This window comes from Eptatretus burgeri, chromosome 6, assembly GCF_056783735.1.
Source record: "Eptatretus burgeri isolate ZD-2024b chromosome 6, Ebu_testis_v1, whole genome shotgun sequence".
NCBI lineage: Eukaryota > Metazoa > Chordata > Myxini > Myxiniformes > Myxinidae > Eptatretus > Eptatretus burgeri.
In genome coordinates, this window is record NC_140966.1 from 7,891,635 (window position 1) to 7,916,697 (window position 25,063).

The window sequence follows — 25,063 nt, forward strand, 5'->3', positions numbered from 1 at the left end:
CTGCAGTTGCTAACCCATTACTTTTTTCCTGAAAGGGCCTTTTTAACAACTCTGAAATTTGCATTATTTTTCAGTTTCTGGTGACCTAAACTTTTTTTTTTAACCTCTGGCAGTTTACTGCTTAGCTTTGTTCCATTTCAGGTTATTTACTGCATTTGAACTGCTTAAATTTCAGTAAAAACTGGAAAAATGGGGGTGTTCTAAATCTTATGACCAGTCATGTACCTATATAAATGATGTGCATTTGCTGCTCTACTTGGAGAACACAAAATTGTCGTGATTTATAATGCAGCACACCTCGTCATATCTGAAAGATGACCTGGTAATTGCATCAAATATGTAATAGAGGGAATGCAGCCATCTTCAGCACTGAATAATCATTGTGCAAAATAAAAATGAGGTAATTTCCTTATTCTTCCTCAATTATAAATGTAAATCTTTTGTTACACACCTGTGTCGACAATGTCTCGAGCTGCGTTTATTCTTTGTCGACAGCATGATTGCTTATCCTGTAAGAGCAGATCAATTTTACCGTTTGAGTTGATCATTAGAAGAATCAGTAAAAGTCTTCATGGCAGTTAAGCCTGCACATTACACAAAGTTATGTGAAGCAGTTTACTTAAGTGCAACCCCAGAATCCAGTTCAGAAGAATGAAAAAGACCTCGACAATGTGATGTGTTTTAGTACATTTTTGTAACGAAATTCCCTAAAGTGGAACACCTGCACAAAGACCTTTTGTAAGATTGTGTATAATAATGGAGAATACATCCAGAATTGAAATTCTCAAAGAGTTCTCAACCTGCAGATGTGTCCTTTGAAATTTCCCACAAAAGGTCAAAGACCCTTGAAAAGATCATATGTCACCCAACCCTATATAAAAAGAGAACGTTGGGTATGATATCTCTAATGGTGAGTTGTGACCTGGATGAATAGTCTTCAAATGTTTTATATTCTGCATTGGTAAATGAAAATCTGAAATCTATTTCCTTAATCAGGGTTTTGCCACCACTACTTAAATGACAGCTAGATTTTGGAGCAAAATAATAATGTTGTCCAAATCTCTTGACAGTATGCAGGGCCAAGCCTCGAGTGATTTCTGGTTTTACATCTTGCAACCGTCTGTGGTTTGTTTGGTGTTTCCTTGTTGTTTGGAAAGAGTAACAGGAGTTCTTGTGCTGAAATCTGCTGCATATCATGTCTGCTCAGGGGAAAGGTACTCTAAATTATCACAGTCCCTTCAAGCTTGCCTCCTTTCTCAGTATGCTTCACCTGTTTACAGTTAGACATACACTGTTGAACTTCTGCCCAATTTGCTACATGAAATACTTATTTATGAATCATGTTAAACAAAGTTGGCCAGTGAATGCAATCTTGTTGTACATAATGTTAAAAGTGGACATTTTCTGTTTCACTATGACTCATCTGCACTTTTGAACAATTTTGATTTGCCATTGGAACAAGGTGCGGAAGTTGCAGATGAGCGATGTGAGAGTTCTTGGGGTAGAGAAGTTTTTATGAATTCGTACATTGTATTCTGGATGTTTTCTACAAAACTAAAGTCAAACATTCTCTGTATATCATGTTGGCCAGTATATGCCTGCCTTAAGGCAAACAAAATGCATGTCTAGATTGGTCAGAACAGTCAAACTGCATTTACAATGCTTTTCAAGAAAGGTTTGGTGTAGCTACTCAATGAATTGGGCAAAGAGAACTTTTATTAATAGCTTAGCTTGTAGACCCAATGTCCTCACCAAGAAAGTTGAAGTCATAACAAAGACTTTAAAATGCTATTTGCTGCTTCCTTCCTTGACGTTCAGCATTTATAAATTCGCATTATTTATGTTCATTTGTCGTTATGTTCTTTTTGAGTTTCACAGCAGGTGGTTTAACCATGACACAACCCAGTCTGGTTTTCTTTAAAACGAGGACAATAAACTTTCAGTCAAAGCAAATCATTTTTGTATCCGAGAGGATACAGCACATGTTTAATATGTGCTATTTGTAGGTAACAGAATGAATGATAAGTGTTTTGTGCTAATCTCATGAGTTACCCCCATTAACAATTGTAGTTCTACTGACTCCACAGTTTTATGGATACATTTCTGTCATGAAAGACAGTCTTCCAATACTGTTCCACAAAATTTGATGAGGCAAGTGCATGCACACATAAAGGAAGGGATTCACAACTCTACAAAGTGCTCGTTACATCTTTTTCGACATCTTTCAGGCATGTTTGACTTTTTAGCTGAATGGGAACTTGGACCTTGGTCTTGAAGAGGTGAGGCTGCATTGTCTTATGTGCTGATACAGTTTTGAATCTTTCCCTCTTCACTTTCAAATACAGCCCTAGCAACATTTGCTTTGATTTCCCACTCAGTGACATGGTTTCTCAAGGCTATGGCAGCCAGATTGCTTCTCACTATGGAACCAGCTTATCGTGACCCACTTCCATCAAGCGCTGCCGAGATACATCTCATTCCATCGCCAGTTTCCAGGCCTCAGGTGTTGTCCTAGCCTCTTGACAACCTGGCTTTCTTTGACAACCCTTGACAGCCGATTTCAACATATTGGTCTTAATTTCGGACAATATTTTTTTTACATTTCCAATTTCCAGAGATGAAGCACTTAACTTCTGTTGTTTATGATCATGTTCATTGTGAAGTTATTGCTTTTCTATCACTGCCATTTTTGTATATGATTTGAATCCAAGATGCTGTTAAAATTGTCAGATTCCCACCCACTGTGTCAAAATAAAATGAAACAAAGTTTTTTTCACACAAGGGGATGGAAGTGATACCATCGGAGGTGTTATATTGGCTTTTCAATTCATGCTGTCAGATTCACTACCCGATAGGTGTGTGATGTCGGCTTGAGCTGAAGATTCTGGGAGCAAAATCAAACTAAGGATGCTAAGTTGCTCATGTCTGAAATTTTCCTGCCAAGCTTCATTATTTAGGTCATTAATGACATGCTAGTAGTATGTCTGTGCCTCGTCAATGGTCGATGCCTTTCCACTTTTGAAGTCCCTGTTCACTTCATGAAGTCCATGCATGATTTAAACACAACTAACTGGGGTACTCAGCATTGCCCGGTGCTGTTCTAATCTTGTTGGCATTTTGAAAAAATCAAATTTTGATTTATTTTCTATTTTTTGTAGGAGCCTAAAACACTTCCCTAAACCCATTAAGGAATGGGGTCAGGGATCATTTAATATTACCTTTCACAAGCTGCAAAAGCTGAGGCACTGCGAGCGATGAAAAAAAAAAAATCCAACTTTTTTTTTTCAAAAATTTCAAAACTTTTTCTCACCGAAAACACTCCGCAGCACTCACTGATCAACCTCTGAAAGTTTGATGAAGATCTGCTTCACCATCCCTGAGAAAAAATAGTGACACACTCTCTCGTAGCTGTTGGACCCCGATATTTTTTGATGACCCGCAAACATGCGGGTCATAAAATGAGACCTGCTTCTACATTCACACTTCGTGTATTTGCCATTTTTTTTTCTTAACACTACAGGACTGGTTTCCCACATCCACCACCACTGATATTAATTCAGCTTGTGAATTCTTCCACAGAAACCTGCTCTCTCTTATGCACAGATTAATCCCATCTCGTCTTCAGTTATCTTCCCCATTCTCCTGCTCTTGGTACTCTGAATCCTGTGGTGAGGCTGTTGCTTTAAAATAACTTGCATTCTCCTCCTGGAAGGCAAATCCGACGGAAGGTAACTTCAGATCATTCCACAAAGCCAGCAACAAGTGTATGTCTACCTTCAGGAAAACCAGAAAAACAACATCCGTCCAATCTCAAGAACGATTGGCCCAAAATGATAGGGCACTGTCTGTTTATCCAAGTCATTGTCTGATTGTCACTCAGCCGTGGTGCTGTCAGCTTTGTCACCAACAATTTTTTATTATCCGATGTCTTTCATACACTTCTCTTACTGATACTAATTGTCCTGCCAGAATAAATTGCTAGGAATTGTGTGTTGGACAAAGAAGACAGGTAGATACCTTGTACCTGAAGGTTTATTTACAGATTTTATATGTTTGCATTGCAGTTTATCACTAAAATGATGGAAGTTTCCATTAGGAGATTATCATTCAGGGTCTTTTATGGCTGCTGAAGTATTCATTGAACAGAGAGCAAGTGAAACAAGAGGATGAATTTTACACTTCACCCTTACAGAAAATTTTGAACTTTTTGAGGATATCAGTAGCTACCAGCCTAAAGGTTGACTTTTGCAGAAACAGTTTGGGTTCTCTATGTAACCAAGTTATTGGAAAAGCAAGTAAAAGAAACATTAGAGTGAAAACATGGAAAATCCTTACCATTCAAACCAACAAGCGTATCGATGCATTCTTTCCTTTTATTGAAACAGAAGGAAAAATTAAAAAGCTGAAAATCATATTCTGAAAATTTTCAATTCACTTCCTTTAAACATGCACCAGTGCCACAAAACTCACGGTTCTTAGATCAACCGATGTCCAACCGGCAGTTGGGTGTCGTTCGAACCTGTGTTTATTTAATTGACAAAGCACAAGCGATGCACAAACCATACCATCACAGCACTATACACATACAACTTAAACAATAAGCATCACCTCAACAAACATGACAGTCATCATATAAATATTTTCAAGTGCTTATGTGTTTTTAATGTGTTTGTGCGTTTGTACGATATTCTTTCACAGCCAAACCATATCACTGAGAGGCCCCAAATTGTGTGTGTATGTACTTCAGTATTGGTAAGGTTTTAAGCTACCGCATGTTGGTCTTGATGTCCGTTTTGAGGCTACCAAAGGCTGCTATAAAGTGTATATTGGGATGTGGGGTAAAGTAGTACTGCCAGCGACAAGAGTGGCAAAAGGTAACCAGCATGAGGCCAATAACTCCATAGCTTTTCAATGTCCAACACATCTCGAAACCACCGGCGGGAAAAACTCACTCAGCTGGGCAGCGCAGATAATACCCCCACCCATCCCCAACTTCCTCACCCCCATCATGGGCAGTGCCAGGTAATATACTTTTTATATGGTATATAATAGCTGCTGGTATATAATAAACAATTTGTTTTATATCGAATCATAAGTACACAAGCATTAACTTCACACTGAACCAATACTGGCTGTTCTTTTCTGACAGTCATTCGTGAAGAATTTGTGACAGCCACTTCACTTCCTTTAAACTTAGCAGTGAAAACAACTTCAGAGATTTTCCCATTAATTTCTGAGAAGAGAGTGATGTTTGGTTGTGAAATAGATGTGACACAACTTGTTTGTGGCTTTCCAAATGTATATGAATCATAAATTTGATGACGCATATATCTCAGACCTCAGGGAAAAGACGCAGCTACCACTAAACAAATTTTTCAGAAATTTCACTGAAGTTATACCGCAACTCAATGGAACTTTTTTTTTCTTCATTTTTATACCATGTGAATGAAAAGACTTGATAATGATTTGATCTAATAATTCTCAACTTCTGAAATTTGACTTTTGCTTAAATTTCATGCTTCAAATGATTGCTGCTGCAATGAAAACTTTCCCCTTTTCAAACAGCTTGACATGTGACAATCAGTTTGATCTCTGTCCCCATTCACTCATCCATAGATATGCTGCTGCTTTATCATCAGCAATGGTTTGAAGCCCTCAATCTCCAACAGAGCTCAGGATTGTCTCTCTGGACCTATCTCGGGCATTCAACACACTCTGACATCCTGCTATGCTTTCCAAGCTTACTGACCGTGACATCAAAAATCACATCGATACCTGACTTTTTGATATCCTCAATTCACATAGTCAATACATTTCTATCGATGGAATCCTCCCTTCTCCTCTCTCGCTGGAGCTTGGAGTCCCTCAATGTAGTGTCTTTGGCCCAGTCTTGTTCCTCATCTACATAAGCGAGAGCTCTGATGCTCTGGAAACCCCTCTCTTCCTTTATTCGGGAAATAATACATTGTGTCGTACAGTCACCCATCACACAACAGGCAGATAGGAACTACGTTGTTTTCTGATGATCTGAAATTGATTAGATGCTGGCCTCTCAAATAGAACATGTCTTTTCAATCTAGGTAAATCTTACAGGATCACACATTCAGGATCATCAAATGAACCCATGTATCTTTTACCATGGTAACTATGGAAAAGGTCCAGTCATGTGAAGTTCCTCAGCATCAGTGATGATCTGTCTTGCGCTGACCATAGAGTCAAATTGGCCTCCAAAGTCAGCCACAGAATTAGCATACTCTTGCTGCAAATCAATCCTTACAAGACCTTTTTACAAAGCTCAACAGAGGGCCACTCTCACCTGTGGGCCCCCACATCACATATTTCTCTTCTGGATTCTATGGAACCTCAGGCTCTCAACATTATTGGCATCTCCCATTATGAGGCCAAATCACAAACCTGCTGCTCTTGCATCACAGAGACATAGACAGGATAGTGGCCTCTCTGCTTTTTACCACTTCTCCTGGAGTCTAACACCCTGTGCTCTCTGAGTACTCTGACCCATCCCAGCTCCTCCATCCTTCCTATGATGCCTTCCTGAATAAATCTTACTTTACTCTCTGACTCAACTCTTTTGGTCCTCTTTTCTACCATTTGTAGAACTGCCTTCTGGAGAAGGTTTAATTGCACTTTTCACTCTATTGCTGCAAGGAAATGGTGTACCACCATCTCATGTCATCTTGCATCCCTATCCATTTTCTGTTTCTTCATTCATTCACCTGGCTTAATATAAACCAGCCCTCTTTCAGGTTACTCTCTCTGGCTCTCTCTCCCTCCCTCTCTCCCCCTCCTTTTCCTGGCTTTTTTTCATTCCCTTTCTTGTGTCCATTGTATCCCCATGATCCACTGATAACGTGTATTAAAAAAAATGGAAATTAGATAATTTTAAAAGTGAAAGTTTGTTCACCCTCTTTATCTGTAGTGTCACCTCTTAGAGTACATAGTTTCACTATCACCTGAATCTTTCTTTGGAGTTCACCCATTTGTGTTGTCGTGATAGGATGGCGCAGAGATGTATTACATTTACCTTTGATTGGTGTCTCGATCACGTTTGATTTCTGACCTGACTACATATTGTCAAAATGGTGCTTCACACAGGCAGGGTATTACATCACAAAGTGGTTTGATGATTGTTAAGCTGGATGTCCCATCCGCTAGCATTAGATGGTGGACGTTAAAGAACCCACTGTGTTCTTTGACAAAGAGTTGATGAGATGTCACTGCCATCCTGGGTAAAGTTCAGGAATTCCTGCTCCAACCTACAGGGGGAACTGCATCAGCAGCTGTTCAGACATGGTTCAAAGCAATGAAGGAAACAAACAGCAATCTGGGGAATACGTGAGAAGAAGAAAACCAATTTCTCATCGCACTCAGCAGGGCATTTCCTTCAGGAGGAGTTGCCTCCACCCCATGGATGCCAACCTATTGTCCATGCACTTAACCTTTTAAATACTGAACATCAAACAAGGAAGCAGCACGTACTATTTTAAAAGTCTTTGGTATGACTCAGCCAAAGTTTGAATGGCTGACCTCCTAGACTCGGAGTGGACACTCTAAGGCCTAAGCCTTACACTACCGAGTCTAGCCTTGGCCTAATTTTCAACTTTAACCATCAAATCTGCTTGCCTGTATTAACATGGTACTGCAACTTTATTTTATACATCTCACTTTTTATGCATTTAACTCCTAATCTAAAGATCTAAAGATCTCACAGATCTGAAGTTGGCTTAGACAACTGACAATCGATTAATAAAAGTTGCATTGTAAAGATAGCAGAAATTTTTTTTAAGGAAAAAATAAATAACTGATACGTAAGTCAAAAGTATAATTGGCATAACTATTATAGTGCCTTGCAAATATTAAATAACATGCCAATGAATACGTTGTTCCACTAAAAAGGAATGCTCTGGGTTTTAGTTATGGAATAAAACTGAAAGTGTGCTTTACTTAAATTTACTCGTGTAAAGAATAAATTACATTCAAGGAAGAAAGAAAAAACACTGATAATAAATAAATGATGCTGAGTCGTACTCCAGAGATTTTGTAAAAAAAAAAAAAAAAGGAAAAAAAACCAACAAAACAAATAGAAAGAGCAGACAGGCGAGGAATCCTGCCAAAGGAAGAATACGAGTGTGACATTTTGTTAGAAAATGTATGCGACTGGCGCTTGCTCCCTTGGCTGAAGAGACGAAGGGCAATCGAGCGTCGGAGGATGGACACAATCGTGCAGTGTGTCTCGTTTCATATTGCACAGGCCTCTCAGCCAAAATTGGCAGAATAATTCACATTGCATTTTACTGGCATGGTACTGTATGTAGACCATTGCACACCATTCGTAAGTAGTCATTACCAAATTTTAGCTCACCTGGAACATAGTTCAGGTAAGGTATTAGCATCATGCGGTGTCCATCAGTTAGGTAGTCAGTCATGATATATGTAAATACTCGGACCTTCTTCTCTGAAACTACACACATAATCTCGATGAAACTTGACCACAACCTTCATCACCAGTGATGTACTAAACAACTAAAGTTTGCTCATGACATTAAAAAAATAATCAGGGTCTTTTGGGGGTCAAAGTGGTTCAAGGTTAGATCCCCCCCCATCCCCCCAAAAATAGGGATTTGTTTTCTTCTCTGAAACTACACTAATGATTTTTATTTGATGAAACTTGACCACACACAACCTTCATCACCCATATTGCTGAAACTAGTCTTATTTTCACCAAACTTTGTAGAACTTCTGAGGACGAGCCTCCTGATGACTTGCAAATCGCATCAAAAACTGTTGATATTACGTAGGTCAATATAAAGGTCAAAGGTCATTAGCGTTCCAGGATCGCTACTTCTTCTCAAAACGTATTCAGGACATTAAGATGTAACTTGGTAGGAAATATCTCTGCACGGTGCTTTCACAAGTTTGTTCAAATCATCAGCGAATTTGCATATTTTGTGGGTCATCCATGCCTACCAGTGGTTCCCTGGTTCTACCACATGAGCACAGGGTATTGCCCCTATTTTTTTTCTCCTTTGATTGCTTTTGAAGCTGAAGAGGTTCCATTTCATGATGTGTCCACAGCAAATCCTACTTTTTGTGAAACTGGCAGAAATTTAAGGCAAAGATTACAAGAACATAATTGGGAAAACTGGCTGAGATTGGTGACCCAGTTGGCAATAGCGATAGCCCATTCCTGTGTACAATCTGGCCATTAATTTGATCGCTCAGCAGAACACACGTCCTATTTGTTCTGTTCTTGTGTTTGGCAGCTTGGCTGCCAGGTAGATATCATTTCTTGGAAACATGGCTATGCCACTGATGTTGTGCCCCTCTACCAGTACACTGGTACTGAATGTCAAACAAAATAATTTGTATTTTTGGTCGATTTAGGCTCTGGGCGAAATAAATGCTGAAGGAGATGAAGCCCACGGCATTATTGACCGAAAACACATTGCTGCTTAAAAACAAGAAATTGAGCCTGTGTGCACAATGAGGATCCACGGTGCGTCTTCGGCATCAGGAGTGGATAAACACAGTGTGGTTCACTGTGATGAGCAATTGACCAACTGTTTTTCTTTTTGGGTTTTTTGTAGAAATTCTATGTTTTGTTCTCCACCAGCAAAGGTCGAAGGAGGTTATGTTTTCATCCCTGTTTGTCTGTTTGTTACTTGCAAAATCGAACATTTTTTTCAAGTATATTGCTTTGTCGATTTTGTTATTCTGTTTGTCTGTTTGTCGCCTGCAGGTCACAATTTTAAATCGATCTTCACGAAACTTCACCACATGGTGGAGTTTGTCATAAGGAAGAAACCTATTGTTTTTGACACTAAAATGTTAAAAAGGTCAACAAAGGCGAAAGGTCACCAACTTCGGTGGTATTTCTAAAATCCACAATTTTCATCCGATTGACTTAAAATTGAAGAACATTTATATTTCAGGTCACTGAATTCAACGAGCCAATTATTTTAGAGGTCAACATCAAACAAAAGGTCAACATAGGCCAAAGGTCAACAACTTAAGCAGTGTTTCTAAAATACTCAATTTTCATCCGATTGACTTAAAATTTAAGAGGATTTATATTTTTCAGGTCACTGAATTCAACCACCACTTATTTTGGAGGTCCACATAGGCCAAAAGGTCAACATAGGCCGGATTTCTAAAATTGTCAATTTTCATCCGGTTCACTTGGAATTTGAAGAGGATTTGCATCTTTGGTCATTGAATTCAACCACCAATTATTTTTGAGGTCAAAGTTGTTTTATGGATTTTGCAAGTATCGTTCTCTGCATGATGTGTTCTTATTTGTTTGTCTGTTTGTTTGTCTGTTTATCTGTTTGTTTGTCTATGTTTACAGGATATTTCAAAAAGTTGTGGATGGATTCATATGAAATTTGGTAGGGCAGGTTGGGTGTATGACATGGACAAAGTGATTAGATTTTGGTGAATATCCAGATCCGGATAAGCGTATTCCTTCAGTGATCTTTGGCGTTGAGAAATAGGGCCAAAATTGATATATAGCAGGATATCTCAAAAAGTTGTGGATGGATTTGTATGAAATTTAGTGGGCGGGTTGGGTGTGTAACAATGAAGAATTGATTTGATTTTGCTGAATATCCGAATCCGGATCCAGACAGGAGAATTTTAAAATTTTACTCAAAATGTATTGGGCCCAATATGGACTACTGGTTCAGGCATTGCGTGGCGGAGGTATGCGCTCCACCGAGTGTCCTTCTAGTTTTAATATTTATTTGCTTGAGTTTTTAGGGAAAAGACACTCGCCTTATTGCTGTAACTTTCCTGCAATGAGATGGATAAAGAAATTCGTTTTTTTTTAAATCCAATCTGATTAAATTTTCTCTCACTGCTTTATTTTAATCAGATATCTCAGACAATGCTTTCCTTCATGGTGGAGATATGTAAGGATAATCGAAAATATAACCCACCATGTTCCGTTAAAGGGTGACTCCCCTCATTTTCGGTGCAATTAATACTGCGATAGCTCATTTATGTGTGAATGTCAACATGAAAAAGTTAAAAAAAAAATGCTCCATAAATGACATTGCAATTGCCTTTTGTGGGTCATGCCCCTCCACAATCATTGTTCACTGTAGCGTTGGTAATTCTCATGTTAGTGAGTGCATCATCATCTGCCTCAACACTTGTTGCTATAGATAATTTATTGGACCAAGTTTTATCTATTCAAACACTTTCAAAAGCTAGGGCATTGAGTAGTTGGCTGATAAAGTTGATGCAACAACCCTGAAAATGCGTTCCAAAGGCCACTCCATAGTCCATTGCTTTGTCATGAGCACCTTTACAAAGGGGGTCTTACAAGGTCCTGAACTGAGGGACTTGTTCATAATTCAAGTCTGTTTATAACTAAAAGCTACTGAAGCGAGCATGCTATGGAATGCAGCAATGGATACAAAAGAGAATCAACAGAAGAACACTTTGTTAATTTCCTGGTGTCAAGAGGTGCGCACGTAATGGAATGTCTAGAGTTACACATTTTGTTCCATACAGCTAAATCATTTATTTAAATTATCTTAATGAGTGTCGGGTTAGTATTTTGCGTCCTTAGTGCTTTCTTCTGAGATATTAACTGAAAAATCATACACAGGTAATTTTTCATCTCATTGTCACACTTTTTCATGGGTACAGGGAGTTTCATCCTTTCGATGAGAAGGGCTAATTTCCTTGAATGGCTTAAAGATTCAGTAATATGAGTATACCTGTGATGCAGCACCAATTTCTAGATTCATTTTTATATTGATGCACATTTTACAGCATTGCACGAGAAAGTTACGCTTGTCACAAGACAATGTTTGTCTCTTCTTTATCACTGCTTACTGTTTTCTCTTTTGCTCCAACGAAGGGTTAGTACCTGAAACATCAGTTTCTCCTTGCTTCCCATGGCAGTAAGCATACCTCACTCAACGTTCTGTTGATTTCATCCATTTTTCTACCTGTCCACTGAGACAGCTGCTGAGATAGCTGAGACTAGCCTTCACCAGAAAGACTCGTTCTTCATTCTGTATACTCTTCTTTAGTGTCCATAAATCGTTTTTAGCTGTTGAAATAAGACATCAAATTCCACTATTACTTATGTCCTGCAATGTAAGTTTCAAGTAATCCCATGAGAGTGGGTATAATATAAGTGGAATGAATGCTTATTATCATGCAGAGCAACAACACAGCTTGTTTCCACCAACCGGAAATGCCAGACTGCAGAGCAGCAGGAGAATTATATTCATTTCCAACCTGCTCCAGAGCACATTTTTCACTCAGGCAGTTTGTTTCATTCACTGTCAGACTGTCACAGGATTTGGTCAAACAATAAAACTGGCTTTAACCAGGTGAAAACAGTTTATAAATGGAAAATTACCTTTTATCAAGTAAGAAGTAACTGACGCAACAGTCCTTCCATGAAAAAAGGAAGCAATCGATACATCACCAATTATGAGTGGTCTTTGTTTACTGTTAAAAAAAAGAAACATTCTTGACATTTGTCGAAAACTGACCACAACTTTCTCTTTCACACCACTTTACTCTTTGATTGGTCTGACAGCATGGTCCAGAGGTAGTGCACCTACCTTTCAACGGTCGAGTCTGGATGGATTCTTTATCTCACGAAAAATATGCTGGATTGGTGCTTTCCAGTCAGGATGTCGCATCAATCAGTGTGCTGTCCATAGGATGTGATGTTAAACTCAATTGTGTATACAGTAATTATGTATGATGTATGAGTCTCTAAATCATTTGTTTAAATGAATGCGGAGAAGACTGCAGGAATGCCAACTGAAAAATATGAACATATCTAGTTTGTTCATTATTGAAGGAAAGTTAAACAACCCCAAAGTGATTTATGTGTATGATGAAGCCAACATATATTGTTCTGAAAATCCAAGATTTTCATCAACTGTACTCTGAAGATTCAGAAGGAGAAACTGAATATATTTTGTGACCTCAAAGTGCATGGATGATGCATTCACATTTAACAATACGGAGGTTTACACACGGCAAAAATCTATTGGGAGGAATTTGTTAGGAGAATGGAGAGAGTTTGTCAGTTCATACCCATATCACTTTCATGAGCCTGGATTTTATAAAGTATGCTGAGCTGATCTCAAACATGTTTAAACAAAAAGAAAACAAAATTATCATTAGGGAGAAAAATGAACAAGACAAAAAGTGGTGTTTGTGGAAATGATTTCGAAAAAAGGAATGGTAAGTTGAGATCATCGTTCCGTAACAGAAAACACAGATGAATTGTTCACAACTCTTATAATCTAAACCAAAGCAAGCTAGATTTATTCCAATCTAAAGCAATAATTAGTCTTGCTATGTGGCACATTTATTTATGAGAGTATTATGACAATTTGGGAAATATATTAAATACCAAATAATGAAGAAAAGTGTATGTCATTATCAAAGAACATTTATATTAGTCAGACAGGAATATAAAGTGATCTTTAGTAATTTCGGATAGTTTTGTATTTAAGACAGACGCAGTGGCAAAACAAGCTCAAGGCAGAGCTTATAACAATGCAGATCCTTAATGAATAATAGACATTACAGTTGATGACAACTAGTGCGGATTCACTCACTCATTCACTCACTGACACACAGCACCATTACAATAGCTTTTCATGCTCCCTTGGGTTGTGCAAAGTGAATGTCACCTAATCAATTCCCATATCATCAATATACATCATGAAAAATACATCGGTAATGGTTTGTATATAGCAGTGGCACACTGACCGTCTTCTAGGGGGCTCATGCAAAAGGGGTTTTTCGCTGGATAAAAATTTTGAATGACATTTAGTGTGAAATTAAGTTTTCTAAAAACAAACATTTGTGCACAATAATAACGAGACCATGAATTTAAAACAAATATACCGTAATTTACAAACCAGAAACTAGTGCACCTTGTGTTGCAGAGTAGAGAGAACATACATTACAGTCCAAAGCATCATGGAATGTTCTAGACAAACGGCCTGAAAAAGTAAATAATATAATGCACACACAGCCAAAATTATTATTTCTCTGTGTCATTTACCGGAAGATTTTACCGAGAAAAAGAAATGGTCACATTTGACATTTGATGTAAAATAACGGAGAAAATGGGACGTTCGGACCGACCGAGACAATTCATAACCTCATGTATTGAACACTTCGGTATTTCTCTATAAGATTTACAAAAAATACGAGTGAAGATGGTTAATAATTTCATTGGACAAAGAGGATTAAACCCCATTTTTTTGTAACGCACATTTCTGGTTAATAACCATTTTCTGTAAAGTTTGAAACTGCAGCTTTAAAAGCGGTAAATGCTTTTTTTAACAGCAATAAATGACATTGCTGAGTGTTTTTAGCTCGCCTGTTCAAAGAACAGAGAGCTATAGCGATACCCCCGGCGTGAGCGTCAGCGTGAGCCTGAAAATGTTGAAGTTTTTGCTGCAACTTATTTCCTTTCTAATGTTTTTATCTTCCACATTATTTTTTACTTATTACAATATACAAATACATATATTGCTTTAAAATTATTTGGATCAGACTTCACTCCAATGCTTTATAAAAAAATATTATTAGACTAATCTTTTAAAAATGATAAATGTATAAACAGGTGAGCTTTGGGTGGCTTTGACACTAACTCTCTGGTTTGAGTATGGGCTCTCGATCGCTGCCGAATACCCAACTGCTCAGTCCGCCCCCAGTATATAGTAAACTAGTCCAATAATATTTTTTTATAAAGCATTGAAGTGAAGTGTGATCCAAATAATTTTAAAGCAATATATGTATTTGTATATTGTAATCAATAAAAAATAGTGTGATAGAGAAAACATTAGAAAGGAAATAACTTGCACCAAAAACTTTAACATTTTCACGCTGACGCTGACGCTCACGCTCACGCCAGGGGTATCGCTATAGCTCTCTGTTCTTCGAACAGGCGAGTTAAAAATAACCTGTCCAATCACTATTATTAATTAATTTATTTGTGAACTAGCAGGATACTGGTCAGGCACAGATTAACTTCCTCTATAAGGAGTACAGAAGACAAAAGTAACAATAACACACAGACAGACACAGGATGAAGAAGCTACACAAATTATATACACCAGATTATTTATCTCTAATTATTTATTATTTAAATGATCCACATTTAAGGTATAAACAAAACTTTTGGTAAATTGCACATCCAAATTTTGTAGTTTAATTGACTATTTTGTCAAACCAGTATGCCGGACTGGTTGGATATGCTAGTCAAGCCTGTGGGCCTTGCGGCATAACTCAAAACACAGGCGGTGCAGGCCAATGTACACTTAGGAAAAGATGCGCATAACTTTTTACATAATCCTGATTGAGTAATTTTTGATGCAACTGCGATTGTGGACCCACCAAATCGGAAAGGTTTCTCGATTAAAGGGTCAAATTCTCCGTGGAGGAAAAGAGCCCAGTTAATAATCTGGATGTTCAATCACTCATTCAGTTAATACATCGGTTACCTGGTTTAAATGTTACATAATGGATGTAGGTAGAGATAGACGCAGCTGTGCACTGAAAGTAACTTCAAACTCGTACTGTTTTATGCAGATTTATTTTGCTGGAAGAGCATGGGGGTTAATTAATTGAAGTCTTTGCCACCTGGCAAAATTGATAAGGAGAAGAACTGATTGGGTGAGAAATATGATTGGGTCTTGAAGGAATGAATGGTTATTTTATCAAAAATCGTAGCCATGAAGCTGAATTGTGAATGATTTACAAGATAAAAATAATTGATAATCACAACATCAGCAACATATGAACATAATCATATGCCTCAGTGTCAGGATCTTTTTTCCTTGGAATGGTCAAATGGCTTCTAACTACTGCATTCACTTTAAATATCTACAACTTTACTATCCCCATGGTCACCCAAATGAACCAAAATTGATGGCAACACCCACAGGGGACAGATGGATGGAACACGTTTCTTCTCTTTTTCAGGGTTTATTCGCCCCCATTGGATTCCGTCTCGATTTTTGTGTCCGTGCGTGTTTGCGTCTACAACCATATCTCAGAGATGTATGCACCGATTTTATTTGTACTTGCCTCTTCCCCAGGCTCTACAATTAACGTTGTGGTATGGTGCGTTGTTTTAAAACCACGAACGCCACCCAGTTAACCACGAGTTCCAGCGTCCACCGTTTAATTATGCCGTTTAACTGGAGGTCACATGGTTACCTGAGCGGGGAGCGCACCCTGGGTACAAAGACAACATATGATGGTATACATACGCATATCATTTTGTTTCACGATGCAATCAAAGATGGCTGACTGGCGGCCATTTCAGTATTAAAAAAAAACAACCTGGCGTCGATCACGTCCTCAACCATTTCTCAGACATGTATTTATCAATTTTTTTCAAACTTGGCACACAGTTAATGAATCATGGCTAACATATGCACATCATTTTTTCCAATATCAGGTCCAATATGCCCTACTATATTTGTATGTATATATATATATATATATATATATATATATATATATATATATATATATATATATATATATATATATATATATATTTGTATGTACAATATGCATGTATATATATATATATATATATATATATATATATATTTATACATATATACATGCATACATACATTTTCTGTGTTTGGAACACACATAGAGGTTTGCAAGAAAACTGTAGCTTTATTGACTGGCTTTATTTTGATTCACCCTTTGCCCTTTATCCAATCAATAATGTAATCCTTTCATTATCACGATCATGCTACTAGGAAGAACCATAACCATGATAAGTATGGTACATTATTATCATAATGTTTTTTAAAAAATATTGTTAAGAAGTCTAAAATCATCTGCACACTATGCTCTTTGTTTTTCAGGAACCTGACAGACACAAGCTCTTACATTAAGCGCTGTTGTAAAGGATTCTGCATCGACCTTCTCAAGAAACTTGCCCGGACTGTCAAGTTTACCTTTGATCTTTATCTTGTGTCCAATGGGAAACATGGGAAGAAGGTTAATGACGTTTGGAATGGCATGGTTGGCGAGGTAAGTTCATAAAATGTGCCTTCATGTTGGGTTTGTTTTTTTCTGCTTGAATTACTCTCTCATCGATAGTCTGAATCTAATGGTTTTAATCCACTTCTAGAACTATTCGTGCCCTTGTGCTTTGTATTATTGTTGTATTCAACTGTTCAAGCAGAGTAATGTTTGATTGGATATCAATATAGTGCATCATCAATATAGTGCATCAATATAGTGCATCATGTCACAGTTTGGTCGCTCTTCAGACTGACTCAAGATGCCTTCACAATGTGAAGTTATTCGAGGTGGCTTGTGTGCTTGTTTCTATCCTGGCCTTTGTTCAAAATGAGGTGGAATTAGTCTGGTTTCATAAAACTAATTGTAGTTAAAGCCGTTATAATCAGTTGAGAAACAGTCAGGTGTGTAATTATTTTGTCGGTTCCAGGGGGCTGGCGTGCCCTATTATTGCCTGATTATTGCTTGATATGTTCAACATTTATCAGTCTTTTATGTCTTGTTAATAATAAATTGTCTGTCATTCAGAAACATACAATGCAATCATAGCATTTTTTTTTACTGTTATTTTAATGTTATTCTGGGTTACCTGTGAAACTCATGGTTTTTGCTTTCATAAGAATGTGAAATTTGCATTGGGATATAACAAAGTCTTCTGGTACAATTTAAAAAATGATGCTTAATCGAGTTCTCCCAATGGGAAAGAAACTAATTACCATTTCCAAATATGAAATGACCATCTGATGGAACAATAACATGATTTGTGAGACGACAAACGAGACTTTAGATGTGTGCATCAGCAAATCTGCAGAAATTCCTGCAGAAAAATTTAAAATGTGGCAAGAGTCGAGAGAAAAATATGCAATCAAGAGAAACACTGCAGGAAAGAGCAACACGTGAATGCGGAGCAAACCAGCAAAGCAGCTAAAATATATCCAGTGAGCAGCAACTTCATTGCAACTTTCGTGAACCATTTTACACAACTTGTGCCCATCTTTTTAATCGGACAGTAATATTGCACAGCAATTTTTTTTATATCGGACAAGTGTAAACTAGAACAGCACTCAATAGAGCGCATTGTTCCACCAGGCTGAACAGTTTACGTTTTGTATCACACTGATAGACTGGATCTGCTGACCTGAACCAAAGTCTAATCGGCTTGTTCTTGTCACCTTCCTATCTCATCCACCAAATTTTCTCATAATCCGTTTATAACATTTTGAAATACTTTGCGATATATCGTTTTTGGCCCCATCTCTCATAGGTGAACAATCACTTGGAAAATTAAAAACATTATCAGATCCCGATCTGAATTTGGATCTAGATTTTCACCAGAATTGAATAAACTTGATCATGTCATGCACTCAACCTTTCCACCAAGTTTCGTCTGAATCTGTTCACAACTTTTTGAGATCACGTGCTATAATATATCGAATTTGGTCTGTCTCTCAATGGGGAAGAATCACGTAAAAAAAAAAATTAAAAACCTAGAAGGGTACTCGGTAGAGTCCATACCTCCGCCCAATAATACCTGATCCACAAGAACATATCGGGCCCAATACATATTTGAAATATCATGCGATATATCGTTTTTGGCCCTATTTCTCAATGGTGAAGAATCACTTAAAAGAATAAATAACTCTCGTATCCAGATCCGGATTTGGATCTTCACCAAAATTGAAGCATTTCTTCCTTGTCACACATCCAACCAGTTCACCAAATTTCATCCGAATCTGTACATAACTTTTTGAGATATTGTGTCATATATTAATATAGCCATATCTCTCAATTGTGAAAAATCAATTAAAGCATTATCGGATACGGATCCGGATTTGGATCTTAACCAAAATTCAATCAATTCTTCCTTGTCACACCCCCAACGTGTCCACCAAGTTTTGTCCTAATCCGTTCAAAACCTTTTGAGATATCGTGATTTTTATCATTTTTGGCCTTATCTTCCAATGGTGAAGAATTGCTTTAAAAATTCTCGTAGTTGGATCCGGATCCGGATCTTCACCAAAGTCTAGCAGTTTGTCCATGTTAAACACCAAAGCTGTCCACCAAATTTCATCCAGATCCGTCCAGAACTTTTTGAGATATCCTGTACACAAAGAAACAAACAAATGAAATTGCTCGTTGAGCAAGGAATTGCCGGAATAAGTTTGTCATATCTCCATGATCTCTGAAAAAACAAAAACCTGGAAATCAATTTGGTTCTTATAAGTCGATAGTGCTACTATTTAATGAGTTATAGCACTTAGTTTGGTCATGATCATAACTTGGAAGTCAATCGGACTTGAAATGGCATTTTTATCGCAATTTGAAAGTTTTGACCCGACCCCCCTGACATTCGACCCCCGACCGCTAAGAAGTGTGTTGGTGTGACACCCCCAATGAGGCATATGGTTGGATGCAGTATTGGAAGATGCACATTTTCGATTTGGTTTGAAGTCGATACGACCATTTTCACAGACGTTATTGCGAAAATAAGAATTTCGGTTTTTCAGTGACCTTGACCTTGACCTTTGACCTAGATTCACCAAAAACTACAAGTGTCTAAATTGGACCATGGCCGACGTCTGTAGCCAGTTTGGTCATGATCACTGAAACAGTGTTGCTGCTACATGGTAAACAAACACACAAACAAACAGACAGACACACAGAATGACACACACAACCGACCAACATAATTGCCGAAATCCGAAGGATTCCAGCAATTAACAAACAAGAAAAAGATGTCGTGCAGAGCACGATACTTGCAAAATCCAGCCCCCTCTCCAAAGATTGCTATGGATACATCAAATTGTCCATTTCATTCAAATTAAACTTCTCAATTTTAATCAAAGTTCAGGTTAATCGGATGAAAATTGATGATATTTCAGATAACATTTGATGATTTTAGAACTTCGATCTTCATTCGATTTGACCTCAAAAATAGTGGCTTCCCCAATTCAGTGACGGACTATGCAGATCCTGTTCAACTTTCAAGTCAATTGGATGAAAAATGACGATTTTTAATTTGAAAATTGATGATTTTAGAAGTTTTACCTTTTGATCACAAAAATCGTTGGTTTCCCAATTCAGTGATGTAATATGCAAATCTTGTTCAAATTTCAAGTCTATCGGATGAAAAATGACGATTTCAGAAATTTGACCTTTAACCTTAAAATCAATTGGCTTCTCAGTTGAGACTACCTCTACAACTTGGTAAAGTTTCATGACGATCGGTTTAGAATTGTGACCTGTAGGCGACAAAAAGACAGACAAACAAAGAGACAAAGAGCCAGAATAACAAAAATGATGAACCAATAAACTTGAAAAATCTTCGATGTTGCAAGTGACAAACAGACAAACAAACAGACAGAGTGGGGTGAAAACATAACCTCCTTCAGCTTCGGTGGCGGAGGTAATAATTCAATAAAATGAATCGATAAATTCAAAATTAAAGGCATCCATTTCCAGCTTCATCAAACACATCCTCAACTGCCAAAGGCACTTGATGTGAATCAATAAACAGGAGACACAACCTCTCCCTCCATCCATATAGTCTGCCTTTCCTAAATATTCATGAAAAATATAACCAGGCATTAGAGGATGTAATTGAGAAAAACGATGAAGAAGCGACAATGATCCAGGAACATGCGCGACGAAAATAATTTTCTCTTGGTGTTTTAAAGCGTCGTCAACAAAATATATTTTCTTTTGTTATTTGAAAGTCAAGTCCACAGTGAGAAAAGGAAGTAAGGAATCGGATCCAGATCCGGATTTGCATCTTCACCAAAATCAAATCAATTCTTCGTTGTCACGCTACCAACCTCTCCACCATGTTTTGTCCGAATCTGTCCACAACCTTTTGAGATATCATGCTAAATATCGTTTTTTGCCCGATCTCTTACTGGTGAAGAATGACTTTAAAAATTATCAATCTGGATCCGGGTTCGGATCTTCACCAAAATTTAATTAAATAGTCGTAGTCACATCGCCAACATGTCAACCAAGTTTCGTCCGAATCTGTCTACAACATTTTGCGATATTGTGCTATATATCGTTTTTGGCCCCATCTCTCAATGGCGAAGAATCGCTTTAAAAATTCTAGTATCCGGATGCGGGTCTGGACCTTCACCAAAATGTAATCAGTTCATCCTTGTCACACACCCAACCTCTCCACAAAATTTCATCCAGATCCGTCCAAAACTTTTTGAGATATTCTGCACATAGACAAACAAACAAACAAACAAGCCAGAAGGCGGACATGGGTTGTCGATCAAGTCGAATTTAGTCGTTTTTCAGGTGTTACTGGCCAATAAAGCGTCCATAGCAACGGTTGTTTCTCACACATAACTAGGACATACTATGAACCTACCATACCAGTTTCATGTATGTCTGACTCATAGTCTCTGAGATATAACGAACTTCGTTTTTTTATTGTTTTCGACCAGGGTTCATTCAAAGTCTATCTTCTCCGACAGTTTTCATGGGAGCGGTTCGAATTTTTTTGTCAAGGAGGCTGAATGTGTTGCCCACAAACGATCATAGTTTGATTTTTGAATTTCGATATTTTAATTTTTTTTAGATTTTTTCTAAAATTTCAAAGCCCCGTTGCTAGGCAACAGTGGTGTCCATAGCAACGGTTCTCAAACGCGCACAACTAGGTCATGGTATGAACCTACCACCAGAGTTTCATCAAAATCGGCCTACGATTAACGGAGTACTGGCCTGGACAGACAAACAGACAGACGACAGACAGACAGACATAACGACGGAAAACCTGACAATAAGGGTAGATAGATCGTCTACCCAATAGATCGACTACCCAACAAACAGACAAATGATACACACAACCGACCAACATAATTGCTGAAATCCGAAGGATTCCGGCAATTAACAACCAAGAAGACGTCGTGCAGAGCACGATACTTGCAAAATCCAGCAAACAAATTTGACCTTAAAAATAATTGCTGGTTGAATTAAATGACCAAATATGCAACTCCTCTTCAAATTTCAATTGAATCGGATGAAAATTGATGATTTTAGATATCTGACCTATGTTGTCCTCTTGGTCTATGTTGACCTCCAAAATTATTAGTGGTTGAATTCAGTGACCTGAAATATATACTCTTCAAATATCAAATCAATCGGATGAAAATCGAGGATTTTATAAATTTGGCCTCTGCTGTTCTTTAGGCCGATGTTGACCTCAAAAAGAATTGGTTGTTGAATTTAATGATCTGAAGTACAAATCCTCTTCATATTTCAAGTCAATTGGATGAAAATTGAGGATTTTAGAGATACCACCTTAGTTGTTGACCTTGGGTCTATGTTGACTTTTGGTCGATGTTGACCTCAAACATAACTGGCTGGTTGAATTCAGTGACCTGAAATATAAATCCCCTTCAAATTTCAAGTCAATCGGATGAAAATTGAGGATTTTAGAAATCACATATAAGTTGATGGCCATTTGCCGATGTTGGCCGTTTGGTGGATGTTTATCTCAAAAATAACTGACTGGTGGAATTCAGTGAACTGAAATATAAATCCTCTTAAATTTCAAGTCGATTGGATGAAAATTGAGGATTTTAGAAATCTCATTTAATTTGTTGACCTTTTGACCTCAAAAACAATGTTTCTTTCTAATGACAATATCTACCATGTGGTGAAGTTTCGTGAAGATCGGTTTAAAATTGCAACCCTTAGGCGATAAACAAACAGACAGACAAGCCGGTAGGCGGCGATGGGTCGCCGAGCATGGAAACTATAAGATATAGAGCGAAATGGATGTCATATAGCGGGTAGGGAATCACCTTAAGATTATGTATATCAAATATCATCCAGTTCCATCTACTGATAACTACTCGGTATCCATTTGAATGAAAAGTACTGAAAATGCGGTTTGAAATCAGAAATCCCCAAAGTTCGAGGGGGTGCTGTGGGTGAACAAAGATCGAAATCGAAAATCCGGCTCGATTGTTTGTGCACAATGTATTCCATACGATTAGTGTGAATTTTCATGACCATCCGACAATAACCCGAGGATGCGTAGCATTTTGCGCGAAGGCACCTCCAGCTCTCGTATATTATCGATTTTTGCACTAATTGACCTTTGACCCTTGACCTAAGCGAAATCGGTCAATGTGTCCTGATGCAAAGTTGTAGTACTCTTTGAGTACCACGAACCTGCAAAGTTTCATTCATATCGATGCACTCACCTGGTCGCTAGGGGCCTTCAATTTTCACCAATTTTTGCGCATACCCTAATTGTAGGGGGCACTGTGGGTAAAGTATTCCATATATCACCAAAACCGGAATATATTTGATAGAGCATCATCTGAAGATCATTCGTGCCAAATGTCATAACCCTACGTGGGATAATGGCTTTCGGAATTGATTTCGCGTGAACGGTACCGATTTTGAAGGCTTTTCGTTTGTTGCTAGGGAACCAAAGCGTCCCTAGCAACTATCACAATTTTCAAAGCACTCGGTCATAAGATGTACCTACCCCCCGAGTTTGGTCAAAATCTGCCCATGTTTACTACCAATTATGCTGATGACAAACGAACAAACATCCAAACAAACATTCAAACAAACAGACAGAATTACTGACAATAAGGGTCACCTATTTCGGCGACCCAATGGACAGGAGTTAAGACATAACCTTAAGTTAAGACATCCAACTTTTGGTGGTAGAGGTAAAAAAACGGATATCTTTTCCAAGGTAATGCAAAGTTTCAAAGAGAACATTGCCCCAAAAGTAACTCAGGCAGTAATTTAGTGGTGCAGAAACTGACCACTCTCCTGGCATCATGATCGATGAGTTGAATGATCAGAATTAAAATTAAAAGGAAGGAATTTTGGTAAGAATGTTTGGAGAAGGATGACGTTGCCAGCAGAATTTTAGGTATGTCTATTTATGTATATATTGGGATCAGTAAAGCTATCTATAATAAGCTGATCAAATTTTTTAGCCTGGTGTTGGATTAATGGTTAAGGTCGCTCAGATGTACTAAATTAAGAGTTGAGCATGCCAAGAAAAACGAGACAAATTGACAAAGCCTTTAGACTTTGTTTAACAATTCGTTTACTGAGAATGAAAAAAATAAACAAACAAGTAAATAAGGAAAAATGAAGTCCAGTGAGGTGCTGACTTGTTTCGCCCAGGCACTGTTTCCAGGATAATGGATGAGATAGATATCAGGTTTACTACAGTCTTAAAAATAGTCATCTGTTGTAAACGTTCTGACATAATACCTGAAGGTCCAAGCTTTCACACAGTCTGCAACTGATCAGATAATGTCCATTCAGAGAAAAACACATGCCCTCGAAAGCTTAATAGCCTGCCTTGATCCTATATGACTGGGGGGTAATGCCTCCCATTGGTTGATCATGATAAATGTCACCAATGGCTGTGTGTGTCATAAATAAGGCCAGCTAGAATGAGAGAGACGAGTCAATAAAATATAAATGGCAAAATTTATTTGTCATGCTCAATATTCAATGCGTACACAAATTCATCATTTTGTTTTTATCCATTGGTTCCTTACTTCGTTTTCTCACTGTGGACTTGACTTTCAAATAACAAAAGAAAATATATTTTGTTGACGACACTTTAAAACACCAAGAGAAAATGATTTTCATCGCGCATGTTCCTGCATCATTATTGCTACTTCATCATTTTTAACAATTACATCCTCTAATTCCTGGTTATATTTTTCATTAATATTTAGGAAAGTGAGACTATATGGATGGAGGGAGAGGTTGTGCATCCTGTCTATTGATTCACATTAAGTGCCTTTGGCATTTGAGGATGTATTTGATCAAGCTGGAAATGGATGCCTTTAATTTTTGAATTTATTGATTCATTTTATTTAATTATTAACTCCGCCACCGAAGCTGAAGGCGGTTTTGTTTTCACCCCTCTCTGTCTGTTTGTTTGTTACTTGCAAAATCAGAGATTTTTCAAGTATATTGGTTTGTCGATTTTGTTATTCTGTCTGTCTCT

General features: G+C 37.8%; 1 protein-coding gene across 2 annotated transcripts in view; it reads left to right on the forward strand.

The window, feature by feature from the left end:
• The window catches only part of LOC147024197 (glutamate receptor ionotropic, NMDA 2A-like), a 354,309-nt gene that overhangs the window by 145,251 nt on the left and 183,995 nt on the right, over positions 1-25,063 (forward strand). For both annotated transcript variants that reach the window (XM_085883870.1, XM_085883871.1), the window contains exon 5: positions 16,908-17,076. In XM_085883870.1, the coding sequence (XP_085739996.1) occupies positions 16,908-17,076 (169 nt within the window). The remainder of the gene's footprint in view (positions 1-16,907; positions 17,077-25,063) is intronic.